This window comes from Mustela putorius, unplaced genomic scaffold (genome assembly GCF_011764305.1).
Source record: "Mustela putorius furo isolate JIRA1106 unplaced genomic scaffold, ASM1176430v1.1 tig00000765_pilon_pilon_pilon, whole genome shotgun sequence".
In the NCBI taxonomy this organism is placed as follows: domain Eukaryota; kingdom Metazoa; phylum Chordata; class Mammalia; order Carnivora; family Mustelidae; genus Mustela; species Mustela putorius.
In genome coordinates, this window is record NW_025421470.1 from 2,827,891 (window position 1) to 2,840,814 (window position 12,924).

At 59.1% G+C, this 12,924-nt stretch overlaps 1 protein-coding gene across 8 annotated transcripts in view; it reads right to left on the reverse strand.

The window, feature by feature from the left end:
• PKNOX1 (PBX/knotted 1 homeobox 1) overlaps nucleotides 1-12,924 on the reverse strand; it is a 62,834-nt gene that overhangs the window by 4,503 nt on the left and 45,407 nt on the right. For 7 of the 8 annotated variants that reach the window (XM_045084423.1, XM_045084418.1, XM_004762236.3 and 4 more), the window contains 3 exons: nucleotides 8,217-8,345; nucleotides 4,541-4,617; nucleotides 776-948 (listed from right to left, as the gene is read on the reverse strand). In XM_045084423.1, the coding sequence (XP_044940358.1) occupies nucleotides 776-948; nucleotides 4,541-4,617; nucleotides 8,217-8,345 (379 nt within the window). The remainder of the gene's footprint in view (nucleotides 1-775; nucleotides 949-4,540; nucleotides 4,618-8,216; nucleotides 8,346-12,924) is intronic. The other variant, XM_045084424.1, reaches the window with a different exon arrangement.

A 12,924-nucleotide genomic window follows, 5' to 3' on the forward strand; every position in this document is an offset into this window, starting at 1 on the left:
GAGGGCGTCAGAACAGTTCCTCGGACTGTGTTCTAGGAAGCGGAGCCACGAGAGGCAGAAAAGACTTCTCCGGAACTTCTGGAGATGAGCAGGACAATATCTCCCCAAAACACACCCGCGGTGGGCCCGGTGGCAGGTCAGCCACAGAAGACGAGCTCAGTGATGCCCAAAGACAGACACAGGAGCCATCAAGACAGTGGAAACAAGAAACAGAATCCCAAACGCAGGAAAGCACACCAGTAAGGACAGATGGACAACGGCAATCCCGGAAGGGGTGGGGGAGGGGTGACAGAGCAGGTATTTGGGCCCCCAAGTTTCCCGACGTAGCAACAGTATGCGGCTGAGGAAAATACGCCCGAGAAAGTAGGAATGAGCTAATAACACCCATTATACACACGCAAGGACACGCAGACCCAAACGAGCCAAACGTTGGAGAGCTGTCGCCAGCATAAAGCTGCCTGGAAAACACAGATCAGGCAGGGAGAGGGACGGGTCAGAAGGGGACCAGCGACAGCAGGACCAGGGCCGCGGGGGCTCCCCGACATTTAAGAAAAAAAAAAAGGCAGAACGGCAGGTGGTGAGGGGGGACAGCTCCCCGCTGCGCACTGAAGCCCGAGGGAAGCCCCCTGCGCACACGGAGGGGAACGAACAGAACACAGTCGGGACTCCAGGCCTCCGTCACGGGGCTCTGCGGATAAGGTCAACACGGCAGCTGTGCACAGCTGGAGCTCAGGGCTCCGCCCCCCCGCCCCGCCCCCAGCACCCCGTGGCCCACCTTCAGACATGGCCAGCTCGCTGGGGGGCGGCTGCGCGGCTCCGGAGGCAATGGAGTCAGGCCAAAACCTCTGGACCGGTCTGTTCTGAGCAGTTTTCTTCTTAGTTTTTGGAGTTTCTGAACAGCTAGAATCCAGCATGGGCTGAAGAATCCGTCTTCTGGCGTTGATGAACCTGGGCGTGGAGGGCAACCCAGGGAAGCGGTCACTAGGCGGGCCCTCCTACGGCCTCCCACAGCCCTCCTGCTGAGCACATCCTGGACCGCCAGGAGCACGACCCCACAGTCCCGACCCTCCCGGGGCAGACGGTGCTCCGTCCATTCGTGGTCACCTCCATGTGGGCAGCTGTAGGGTCGGAGTGGGCCCTCGACACCCCAAGGAACAGGCTAGTTATGGAGGGGCCCCTGTCTGAAATCCCTCAGCTGTGCGGGTGCTGCGACAGCGCCCCCGGGGACCCAGACGGGACCCAGCAGCCCCAGCGGGGACCAGATCCCACACGAGCAGAGTGGCAGGAGCGCACGGTCCCACGCGGGAATATGACTTTAAGTATGTGCCTGGAAAGTCTGCCTTCTTCGGCCAGCACCTTCCCCACACCCAGCCGGTGCCCCCGGGTCTGGGAGGGGAGCAGAGTTCTGGACCACCACCCCTGCCCTCCAGAAGCCGGCAGCTGTTCTGACCGAACACTCGGAGGAGGACACAGCTGCACCTGCCAAGCCTAGGAGCAGTTCCTCCTCTAGGAGTATGGCGAGGAGGGGGTCACCTCTCACTGGGGCCGAGCCCGCTCACCCCCAGCAGGGGGTCCTCATGAGGGCAAGGATTCGTGTTTGGGTGTCAGAGAAAGACAAGCTCCACGGAGACTGGGGCTCTGCGCTGGTCTGCCGCCACACCCCGCTCTCCAGGCGCCCAGGTGCAAAGCAGAACTAGGGCGCACCTGCTCCCAGGCCACATGAACATAGGGACACTCACGGGGCGCCTGGATGGCCCAGTTAGAGCGCGCCACTCACTGTCTCCACCGGGAGCGAGCCTGACGCCGGGTGCACAGATGACTTAAACCTAAAATCCTAGCATTTGCAACATTCTCCAGTGGAAAGGAGGGGACAGAAGCCGCAGCCGCAGGCCGTGATCTGGTCCCTGGAGCACAAGCACGGGGGGCAGCGGTCGTCACAGGGGAGCCCTGGCAGCCCCCAGCTCGGCGCTGACCCCCGCCACTGCCTGCGGACGGAAGCCCGCTGCTGCGTCTCAGCATCTGCCTCGCCAGCCTCCTCACTCAGAACCGCCAGGTGGCAGGGGCACAAGCTGAGGGGGTGCTCAAGGTCAGCCCAGCGTGGGATTTTTTTTAAACGTCAAAGGAAACAAAGTCACACAAAGTAAAAGTAGCTACAAAGATGAAAAGGTTTTAGAAACTTTATGCTAATCGTGCTAGTAAACTGTTATTAATGTAAAACTTAAAAGCAGGGTCGCCTGGGTGGCTCAGTGGGTTAAGGCCTCTGCCTTTGGCTCAGGTCATGATCCCGGGGTCCTGGGATCGAGCCCCACATCGGGCTCTCTGCTCCGCGGGGAGCCCGTTTCCCTCTCTCTCTGCCTGCCTCTCTGCCTACTTGTGATTTCTGTCTGTAAAATAAATAAATAGAATCTTTAAAAAACAAAAAAAAAAACCTTAAAAGCGGGTGTCAAACCTTCCGGATCAGAAAATTCTGGCAATGTGACAGAGCAGCAAGTTAGGGAGCTCGAGGAAGTTAACAGATGAGGAAAAGAAGAAGGCTGACCAACAACAAGCAGCATCGGGCTGTCCGGAGAAGGGACTCTAACGTCCAGCTCCAATCAGCTGACCGTCCTTAGGACTAAACCGAGATGGACAGCGTCCAGGATGCACCAGGGAATGGAAGGTACTGGGCCATTGCAAACGTCACAGCGACAACACAGGTGAATTTTTTTTTTTTTTTTTTTTTTTTTTTTTTTTTTTTTTTTTTTGGTGAATGCTGTTTAAAAGATTTAATAGGAAATAATCCAACGACTGTATTCTTGGTCCCCAAGGCTCCAACAATGGCCCAAACGCAAGGCTACAGATACTCAGTGCGACCGAAGCACACCCGTCCGTCCTGCCCAGACGGCTGCGTACGTTGGGAGATTCTGTCACTTCTACTGGAAGGCGCCTGAGCTTGCTCAAATGTAAATTTTGTTTTAAAGATTTTATTTGTTTATTTGACAGAGATCACAAGCAGACAGAGAGGCAGGCCGGGGGCGGGGGGGGGAAGCAGGCTCCCCGCTGAGCAGAGAGCCCGATGAGGGGCTTGATCCCAGGACCCCAAGATCATGACCTGAGCAGAAGGTAGAGGCTTAACCCGCTGAGCCCCCCAGGTGCCCCTAAAATTTAAATTTTAACAGTTAAAAAGAGAACAGTGGGGCGCCTGGGTGGCTCAGGTGGTTGAGCGACTGCCTGCGACTCAGGTCATGATCCCAGACTTCCAGGATTGAGTCCCACATCGGGCTCCCAGATCCTTGGGGAGTCTGTTTCTCCCTCTGACCTTCTCCTCTCTCATGCTCTCTCTCACTCATTCTCTCTCAAATAAATAAATAAAATCTTCTAATAAAAAAAAAAAAAGAGAACAGTGTCGGGGCTCCTGGGTGGCTCAGTGGGTTAAGCTGCTGCCTTCGGCTCAGGTCATGATCTCAGGGTTCTGGGATCGAGCCCCGCATCGTGCTCTCTGCTCAGCGGGGAGCCTGCTTCCTCCTCTCTCTCTGTCTGCCTCTCTGCCTACTTGTGATCTCTGTCTGTCAAATAAATAAATAAAATCTTTAAACAAAAAAAAAAGAGAACAGTGTTTACAAGTGGTAGAGTCTGTGCTTCCTTTTACGGACGCCCGTTTTATTAGCCGATCCTGTTTCCCGCTCCTGAGTGGGAACAAGAGACCGACGACAGACGCGCACAGCCTCAGGTGCACCCTAGACCTTAACGCCCTCCGTCACATCAGCAGCTGTGTTCTCAGGGGAGTGCACGTGGTCGGGGTCCAAGCGTCCACCGTAGCATGTGACACCAAAATTACAACAGGCTACTTTATTCGCGAAGTCAACCAATCCCGGGCATTTCCTCCTAGGACCCCGCGTCCTGCTGTGGGGGTGGGACCACCATACGGACAGCAGAGGGGCCGCCTCCCCGACTCAGAGTTGAACAAAGGGACAAAGGTGGGGCAGCTGCAGGGGCGGGAGGGGCAGCAGGGGTCAGGACGCCTCATCGCCGCCAGGCACCGCCCAGGGAAGCCCATCGCCAGACACATCATGTTTCTGAATGAATGCGAGGCTCGGGCGTAGTGGTGACCCACAATGGAGAAACTTTCTTTGGAGACTGTGTGGCCAGATGCAAGCGGTTGGGGGCAGGCAAAGGGAGAGGAAGAGTCTCAAGCGGGCTCCATGCCCAGTGCGGAGCCCAACGCGGGGCTCGATCCCATGACCGCGAGGATCACGACCTGAGCCGAAATCAAGAGTCGGATGCTTAGCCCACGGAGCCACCAGGCGCCCTCGGAGAAGCACGTCTCTAACCGGACGAGTAGGCTGCAGAGGAAAGTCCGTAGCGAGGATGAAAGGTTTAAGTTGAAAGTGTGTGCTGACCTATTCTCAAATATCCTACCACCAGTTCTGGCACTCTGGGGACACAGTGCCACCCGTTAAAAGGACTCAGCCATCTTCAACCAATCCCACTACTTATTAGCGGATTCTCGAGGCTTCCATCACGGGGAGTGGCACCGTGCCGGAGGGCGGGCGGCTCTTACCAGTTGTTCACTTGGAGTAGTGTCAAGTTCGTCTGAGCAGCAATCTGTTTCTTCTCATCTTCTGTCGGGTAGGGGTGCTAGAAATAAAAAGAAGGGTTAGCATCACCGGCGGGGATTAAAAGGACTCGAGCTTATCTAGGTAGTATAGAAAGATACAAAGAATCATTACCGAAAAAATGGTAAGTAGCAATAGCACTTCCTGCCAAAACCTCATTAGTCTTACGATTTCACTTTAGAACCGTGTCGCAGGACGTCCCCCCGCACCGCCCGAGCACGCGGCAGACACCGCACAGGCCGAGGCGAGACCGAGTGAGCGGCTCAGAGACAAGGCGAGGGTGCCAGGCCCACCAAGAGCCGCGCCCTGCTGTCCTGGAGGGGCCGCTTCACCGAGGCACACGATGGCGTTCGGACCCAGCAAGCCACAGCACGGGCATCACACACAGTGACTTTCGTCGTACAGACGAGGAAGCCGAGGCCGGAAAGCACACACAGTCCCCATCCTCCAGCTGGGTAAGTAGGGGACACAGGGAAGGGGCGGGGCCGGCGGCTCCCAGCCTGACCCACAGGGCGACATGCTTCCGTCCCAGGCATTGGGAGAGGAAAGGGACACGGGGGTGCACGGCTGGCGGTTCAGGACCTGCCCAGGGCCAGGTCAGCGTGCGGGGTCCGTGAAGAGCCGCGCCTAGGGATGGGGCGGGAGCACCTGTTACACTCCTCTTCCTCGTATGATGAAAACACTCCACTTGAAAAAGCAGAATTAAACCGGAAGGTACATATCAAAACCGACAGAAGGACCAAAGGAATCTCTTCTATCTACGGTAACAAGCGCCTTCTCTCCGGCTGGTCACTGTCCACACGCAGAAGCCGGAGGACACGGGGTCTAAAGCCTGCCTCCCCAGAGTCCCTGATTCCAGATGGCCCGGGACCCCGGAGGACACGGGGGGCAGGAGCTACCGCGAGTAACACTCGGCGTGGGCAGCCGTCGCTTCACATGACCAGGACCACAGGGACCACGGTTCGGGCCAGAGCGGCCTCCCCAGCGGTGTCTGTTCCCTCGGACAGGCGGCGACCGCACGGGGCCCTGGGGCGGAGCGTGCGGGGATGGGAGCGCCGCGCCGGCCGGTGAGGAGCCCGTGAGAGCAAAGGGGGCAGGAAAGCCAAGTGCACTAAGCAGGACCAACCCTGCTGTGTGGGAGAACCACCGTCGCCCCAGGCCAGGGAGGCTGCCGAGAGGGCTGTGTTCCGAAGAAACCAGGGCCAGAAGAGGCAGAAAACGCCTCATAAGGGGGGACAAAGGGGAACATTTTACATCAACCTGTGAGGAGAGTTTATTGTTCTAGGAATCATGAAAACATTCAAGGACACCGTCTGTGCTCCTAGAGCGCAGACACGCTACACGGTGGCACTCTCCCGGGGGGACAGGGCTGGGGGACCCTGCTGTCTCATTCGCCCCCCTCTGCCTGGGTCTGCCGGGCGCCCCAGCCCTCGTGTCCCACGGGAACTAGCTGTGTAACTTCCCAGCAAACAGATGGGCCCGAAACCACAAACCGAGTCGTCCCACCAGTAGGACGAACGTCGCTGAACCACTGTACCCATAACACCTTTTCCTTTTAGGACAACTGTCCAGGTGCGGCCGCACCACTCAGAGACGGCACTGTCGTCCCCAGACCCGTGCTGCCGTGGCCCGCACACAGGGACGGCTCGGCAGAGCGGGAGAGGAGAGAAGCGGGGGGTCCTAGCGCCCCAGGCGGGCTGGCCTGGGCTCCCTGAGGGCCTTCCCCCCCAGGGAAAGGAAGAGAGGTCCTGTCCCCACCCCAAAACTGCTCAGTGACATCCCGTGCCCGTTCCACGTCTGGAGTCGGCGGCTCCTCCGACTGCTATCTCTCGGGGAAGGAGCCTGGCATCAGTGAGAGAGAAGGGGGTGCTGGTCGGCAGTGACACAGGCTGATGCCCGGAAGGCAGAGGGTGACAGAGACTGGTGCCAGCCCGGCGTGAGTCAGGGCGAGGACGGAGACCGGCACTGGGAACACATGGAGGCCCGGGGCTCAGGCAACCGGCCGGCCCTGGGGTGGGTGTGGAGGGGGGCACCAGGACTCCCCGCTGACAGCCACGGGGCAACGGGCTGCAGACGAGCGGGGCGGGCTGCGGAGGGAGCAGGTGGCAACCAGAGACACGAGCGGGGGCCAGGGAGGCCAAGGGGCAGAGCTGCCGACACTGCGCGGCAGTCGGGAGCAGCAGGCGGCCGGGGCTGCGGAGGAAGGCGAGCACCGGCCACAGAGCTGGCTCCCGTGGCTGCCGGGCGGCCCCCGCTGGGCCTCCTGACCTTTGTAAGGGCCTACTTAGCCAGAGCGAGCCATTCTGTTGTTTATGCAGTAAACTTAGATCGACCCTGCCCCCCGCAAGAGGAACGTCCATAGAAACAAGTCTGGGAAACCAGTCAAATACGACTGACCAGCCCCTGATAACAGAGCCCAGATAGCAGGACGTGTCAGGTCAGGGGGAGGTGACAGAGCCCAGAAGACAAGACTGAGTCAAGCCAGGTGGAGACATCCCATCAGGAAAGCACCTCCCTTACCACCCGAGAATGTGGGCCCTGCCTTTTGGGCACCAATTCTGACCAGAGTGGTAGGCTAGTTCAAATAGCTACTATGGGTGAACTGTAATTCAATCGGCCACCTGTGTGTGGCCAGGCTCGACCACAGGGCCTCTGCTCTATAAAAGTTAGTCTGTGAGGCTGGGAGGGGTCGCCTCTTTGTAAGAGACGGCCCTGGCCGGTCAGTTTGATTCTCGATGCTTGGCACGAAATAAAGCTTTGCTGGACCTTCACTTTGTATCAGTCTCGCTCCCTTGACCATGGACCCAACAACCTTCCGACCCTCCGGGTACAGAAAGGCCACTGCATCTGTGCCCACACGCCCCTGCAGGCTTCTCTGTCCGCCTGGACAGGACAGGCAGTGGCCACTTTCCTGCCTCAGTCTCACTGCACACTCCCCTAAAAGCCGATCTGGCCCTTCCTGACCCTGGTCACCAGACCGGGTGGTCCCCCAGGCTGCTCAGGGTCACATGCGTCCCCGAAGTTCAGCAGCAGCATGAGGCCTGAGGGTCTCAACTCGTGAGAAGCACGTCTTGCCCAGTAAATGGGCGAGCGAGCATGTGCTTGCTTAGTCGGGACACCCCCGCAGAGAAGGTGTGGTCGCGACCCGGGGGAGCGAACAGGTGCGCAGACACAACGTGTGTGCGCCCGGTCTGTCTGCGGGGCCAGACGCAATCTCAAGTTCAACAAGCTCGTGTGCCGGCCCCTCTGTCCACAGCTCAGTCTTTGACCTTACCACACCCTCTGCTCAAATCCAATATCTAAGATGTCACTGTTTTTCCAGGTTTTGCCCAAACTCTTCTCTCTGCCCACTTCTCGAACCTCAGCTCACTGGGTCACCCTTCGCGGCACGGAGGTGATTAGCAGGAGTGGAGAGGACTCCCTGGTTGGCAGCGGGGCCCTCCCGACTAAGCCCCTGAGGCAGAGCCCCCAGAGTGTGGTCACCCTCCTCTGTCCCACGTCCCCCCCAACACTGACACAGTCAGCCAGGACAGCCAGGCCCGACGCACAGTGTGCTCTCCGCAGAGTGGAAGTGGAGGGGAAGCGCCCAGGGCGCTGCTGCCAGGGTCCCCGCGCTCTCACCCCTATGTGCTGGAAGAGCCACGATCGCATCACGTTGGTGGCATGCTTCGGCAGAACACCCCGTTTATTCTTAGAGGAGCCATCATCTTGATGCAAGATGCTCAGATCTTGGTTTAACTGCAACTGAAGCTTTTAAACAATGGAAAAATAACGTTAGAAAGCACAGAAAATCACGACATACGCAAGTGGCTCGCGACTTCAGATGGACAAAATACCCAAAGGTCTTATGGATAAACAACGTGCCGACCTCAGAGGGGGTGGGCTGGGCCCCACGAGCTCACCTGTGGGGGCGGCGCCCTCCGCAGTCTCACTACGGACCCCGCTGTCTCCCAGGCAGCGGCCCCCACCCAGCAGGTGAGAGCCGAGCCCAGAGGGCCTCGGAGCCACTGACCGGCAGACACGTGCGTCCCATGGCCCTTGTCCCACCACATGTTTTCACCTCGTGCCCTCTAGTCACAGACGTGACAACACGTAACAACACCCACTCCCCTAGCCGAGGATCCCAGGCGATCAGTAGAAACGGGCAGGAAGGCAAAAGGGCAGCCAGCGAAAGGCGGCCGCGTGGGCTGAGCAGAGGGGAGACACAGCCGCGCACACAGTGTGGGCACAGGGCACAGGGGCCATGGTGCCCGCGCTGGGCACGGCCTCCCTCAGCTCCGAGGACAGTGTGGGCACATTCTGCCCATTCCAGCACGCATAGCACTTCTCATGTCTTTCGCGTGTCTTTCGCCCCAACGGAAGAAGGCGTCAATGGGTCAGCCTCGCGGGCCGCAGGTGCCACAGCTCACGCCCGGCCTGCCTGTGCAGACGGCAGCGCTCACGACCCTGGTGAGGAAGAAAAGCCCCCGCGCTCCCCAGGCCCTCGGCACAGATGCTCGGGGACACTGTGCACGCATGAATTCGGAACCTAGCGTAGGAACCAGACTTGGTAAGGAAGAAGGTGAGCTTCAGCGTGACTATCCACAGACACAGCTGTGAGCGCTTGGAACGTGGTTTTGAGGCGGTCACTGTATCGTCTGTACATCCTCGGGCTGCGCAGAGCTTGGAAAAGATACGCTCTTTAAAAGCCTCAACAGTGACACGGAAACGGACACCAGTTATGACTTACAGAAGCACAGAGACACTAGCTGTATCTAAAGCGTCTCGAAAATCAGGACTATCATGAAGGGCATAAGTGTTTTTTGAAATGTGCTTCTTTGTCAAAGGACTGCAGGCGGCCGGCATCAAGCACCCCTCCACGCTCGTGTTTGTGCGCACGGGAGAAGGAACAGGAAATGAACTTGGAATACGAGCTTCAGAGCCCCGGGGCCAAACTTCAGCTCACCTGCCTTATTTGTTTCAATTAACAGACGATGTTCTTCGCAAAATTCCACACACGCTCAGCGTTGCTTGTTTTGCGCGGGGTTAAAGCCAACGTGTGAGATGACAGCCGCCCGCGCGCCTCGCCTCACAGATGCGCCTCAGGGGCCCGAGTGCTAACGAGGCTGTGAGGAAGGCAGGCCACGGGGTTTCTGCGTGGAGCGGCCGCTGGCCCTGCTGGGCTCCAGCAAAGCCGGGGACAGGATAAGCGGGGGGGTTTAAGGGCCCAGGCCAGCGGCTGGAAGTGCGTTTCCATAGCGAGAGCCCCCGCCCATCCTTCTCTGCAGATGACCGACCGGCCCCGCAGGAGACCAGGGACACACAGGACACAGCTGCACAGTGGGAGGGGCAAGGCCAGAAAGGGGGTGAGGGGACTCTACACGCAGAATGGGAGACCCCGGCCCACCCCCGCCCTTGCAAGCAGGCCTACGCCGGCAAGAAGTCCGAGAGCCCTTCTCTAGAGGAAGCCTCTGGAGGCCAGCCCGTGCACTACCCCGGCCACGCACCCAGCAGCTTCTGGCAGCTCGTGGGGACAGTCCTGAGGACAGCCAACTGTCCCCAGACACCGGAAGGCCGCCGCCACAAACCGCAGGCTCCCGCGTAAGCGCGGAGATGCAGAAGAGAGAGAAGGCGGACGCTAAAGACAACCCGGCGGCCCGCGAAGCCAAAATGGGGGCTACTTTGGAAGGCGCGCAGCGGGCACGGAGGCGTCTAGGAAACCCAGCCCGCACGGAGCGGGGCGCAGAAGGAGCCTGCTCAGAAGGTCGACGGAAAGGCAAATACGAAATGACACCAAAATGCAGAGATTTGGCTCAGAAGGTCTACGGGGCTCGGGCTGGGGGCGGGGATGTCCCCGAGACGTCCGGGAGAGGACCACCCACCCACCCGCACCCACGGACCTGAGGTCTGCCGGGGCTCGGCAGTAGCTCCGAGAAGGGGCATCTGAGAGCAGAGAACACAGCAGACGGGAAAGCAGCGGCGGGACCTCCTCCCACTGCAACGCGGTGGCTGGAGCCCCCGACACTGTGCTCCCCGCCCCCACCTACGATTTTATCCGGAAACCCTACTTGTAAGCAGACTGCGTTGAGTACGAGACCAGAATAAAGTCATCTTCAGGTTCACCACGTCGCAACAAAACGTAGTTCCCACGCGCATCTCCCCTGGGAGCTCTCCAAGAAGGGGGTGAAGCCGAGAAAGGAGAGGACCGAGGCTCTAGGAGAAGGGACTCCTCAAGGCAGCGTCAAAGGGAAGTTCAAGAACACGCCCTGTGCCCAGCCTGGATGGAGAAGAGCCCCGAAAAGAGGAGGACTAGAGCTTCTGGGGGCAAGTGACACCCACGTGCCTTCCGGCCGGCGGGGCGCCCGAGGCTCAGCCAGCTGTGGGCCACGGCACCAGGAGAGCCAGGCCAGGGGCGACAGTAAAGTGCTTGTGACTCAGCCAGAAACACGAGAACCAGAGAAGCCCTGCGATCTCGGCTACACACTCGGCTCAGAGACCAGGTGAGGCTCGTGCTGACGACAGTGCGGCTGCGCGGTGAGAAGCGCCGACAGGGCGGGGGCGGCAAGCCCGGGGTGGGGGTCATCGGGTGGGATGCGGAGCACAGGCCCGACCGCAGACAGAGAATCCAATCCGGGTGCTTCGGGGGTGAGTCAGGAGGGAGGATTTTCAGTTCGAAACGGGAGGAAAGCCGCAGGATCGGAAAGCAGCTGCCCGAGCGGAGAGGAAGGAACAGGGCAGGAGAGGTGGCGGTTTGCTCCAAGCCTCTTAGCACGCTGCCCGATGAGCCGGACACACAACTGGATATAAAAAAGCCCAATAAGGGGCACCTGGGGGGCTCCGTTGTTAAGCCTCTGCCTTTGGCTCAGGTCATGATCCCGGGGTCCTGGGATCGAGCCCCGCATCGGGCTCTCTGCTCAGCGGGGGGTCTGCTTCTCCCTCGCCCACTCCCCAGGCTCGTGTCCCCTCTCTCATTGTCTCTGTCAAATAAATAGATAAAATCTTCTTTAAAAAAAAAAAAAAAGGGCAAAATAAGAGTTAAACAGAGACAGAAAACCTTGTCACGGGCCAAACAGCAAAAACCTAAAACACGTAAATGACAGTCATGAAGCGAGAGTGTCCCGGGTGGGCGTCAGGGAAATGCCCAGCCGCCTCTCTTCTCCCGAAAACTTGTTCTGAGAAGCAGAAACAGCTTCCTACAGAGATGCCCCAGGAAGACGCCAAACCCTGCCCCTCCTGACGGGCTCTAGGTCAGAATGGGGCCCCCGTGGCCAATTCTCTTCTGGGGGGGAGGGGCAGGGTTACTATCTGCCCCGTGTGCACCCACGATGCACCCAGACACAGTGCAGGACAGGGCAGGCCGGGGACGGCCCGGGAGGGACTGCCACCACACTGCTGCCGTGGACGGTGCTGGCCAGAGTGACGGCGTGACCTGGGACGGACAGCGGTCTTCCCAATAAAACCAACCCTGATGGTTTCTGACACTAAAACAGACCATGTCACTGGTTCAGTTACTCTCCCCAATAACCTGAAGCCCAGTAAGAACCAGCCCCCCGCAAAGAAAAGAAAAAGGGAAGAACAGAGCCAGAGCAGCCCAAAGAGCTACAACAAAAACCCGCGGACCACGCACAGCTCGTACTCAAAGAAACCCGCACCCTGGGCCCCCCCGGCAATCTGTTTGCGCTTCTGCTGCAAACCCGAGGTAGCTCGTGTCTCCCGCTTCCTGGCCCTGCCGCCCTAGAAGCCAGACTCGGCAGGAGCGTTACGGGGAGGGGACAGACACACGGTGGGCTGGAGCCACGGAGCGCCGGGGCAGAGACAGCCCACGGGCCACAGGGAGGGGAGCTGTGTCCCTCTGTCTGCCCAGCAGTGCTGGGGAGGGTCACGTGCATCCAAAGGGGTTTTACTGAAACACAAGCTCTGTGTGTCCCCTGCTAAACTAGTCCTCTCCGTCTAAGAAAATTCAGGCAAGTAGAAAACTTTCTCCTTTTTATTCCTTAAAGACGGATTTACGAATCTGAGCAAGTGAGTGCGTGGCAGGGAGGGCGGAGGGCGGAGAGAGAATCCTACACAGACCCCCGTTGAGTGTGCAGCCCAACATGGGCTGAGACCGAGGCCTGAGCCAAAATCAAGAGTCAGAGGCTTAACTGACTGAGCCACCAGGCGCCCCGGAGAACTTTCTTCTTAAGCCACACAAGGAAGGCACCTCACTCTGAAGTGTGTCTCTCTAAAGGCAGCTCCCTGTGGTAGCAGGAGGCGCTCACGCTCTCCGCCCTGCTGAATGGGGAGCTCCAGGCACAGCGGGCTGGCCAGGGATCTAGGGACGAGGCCGGCGGAGTCCGGCTCCTCCTCT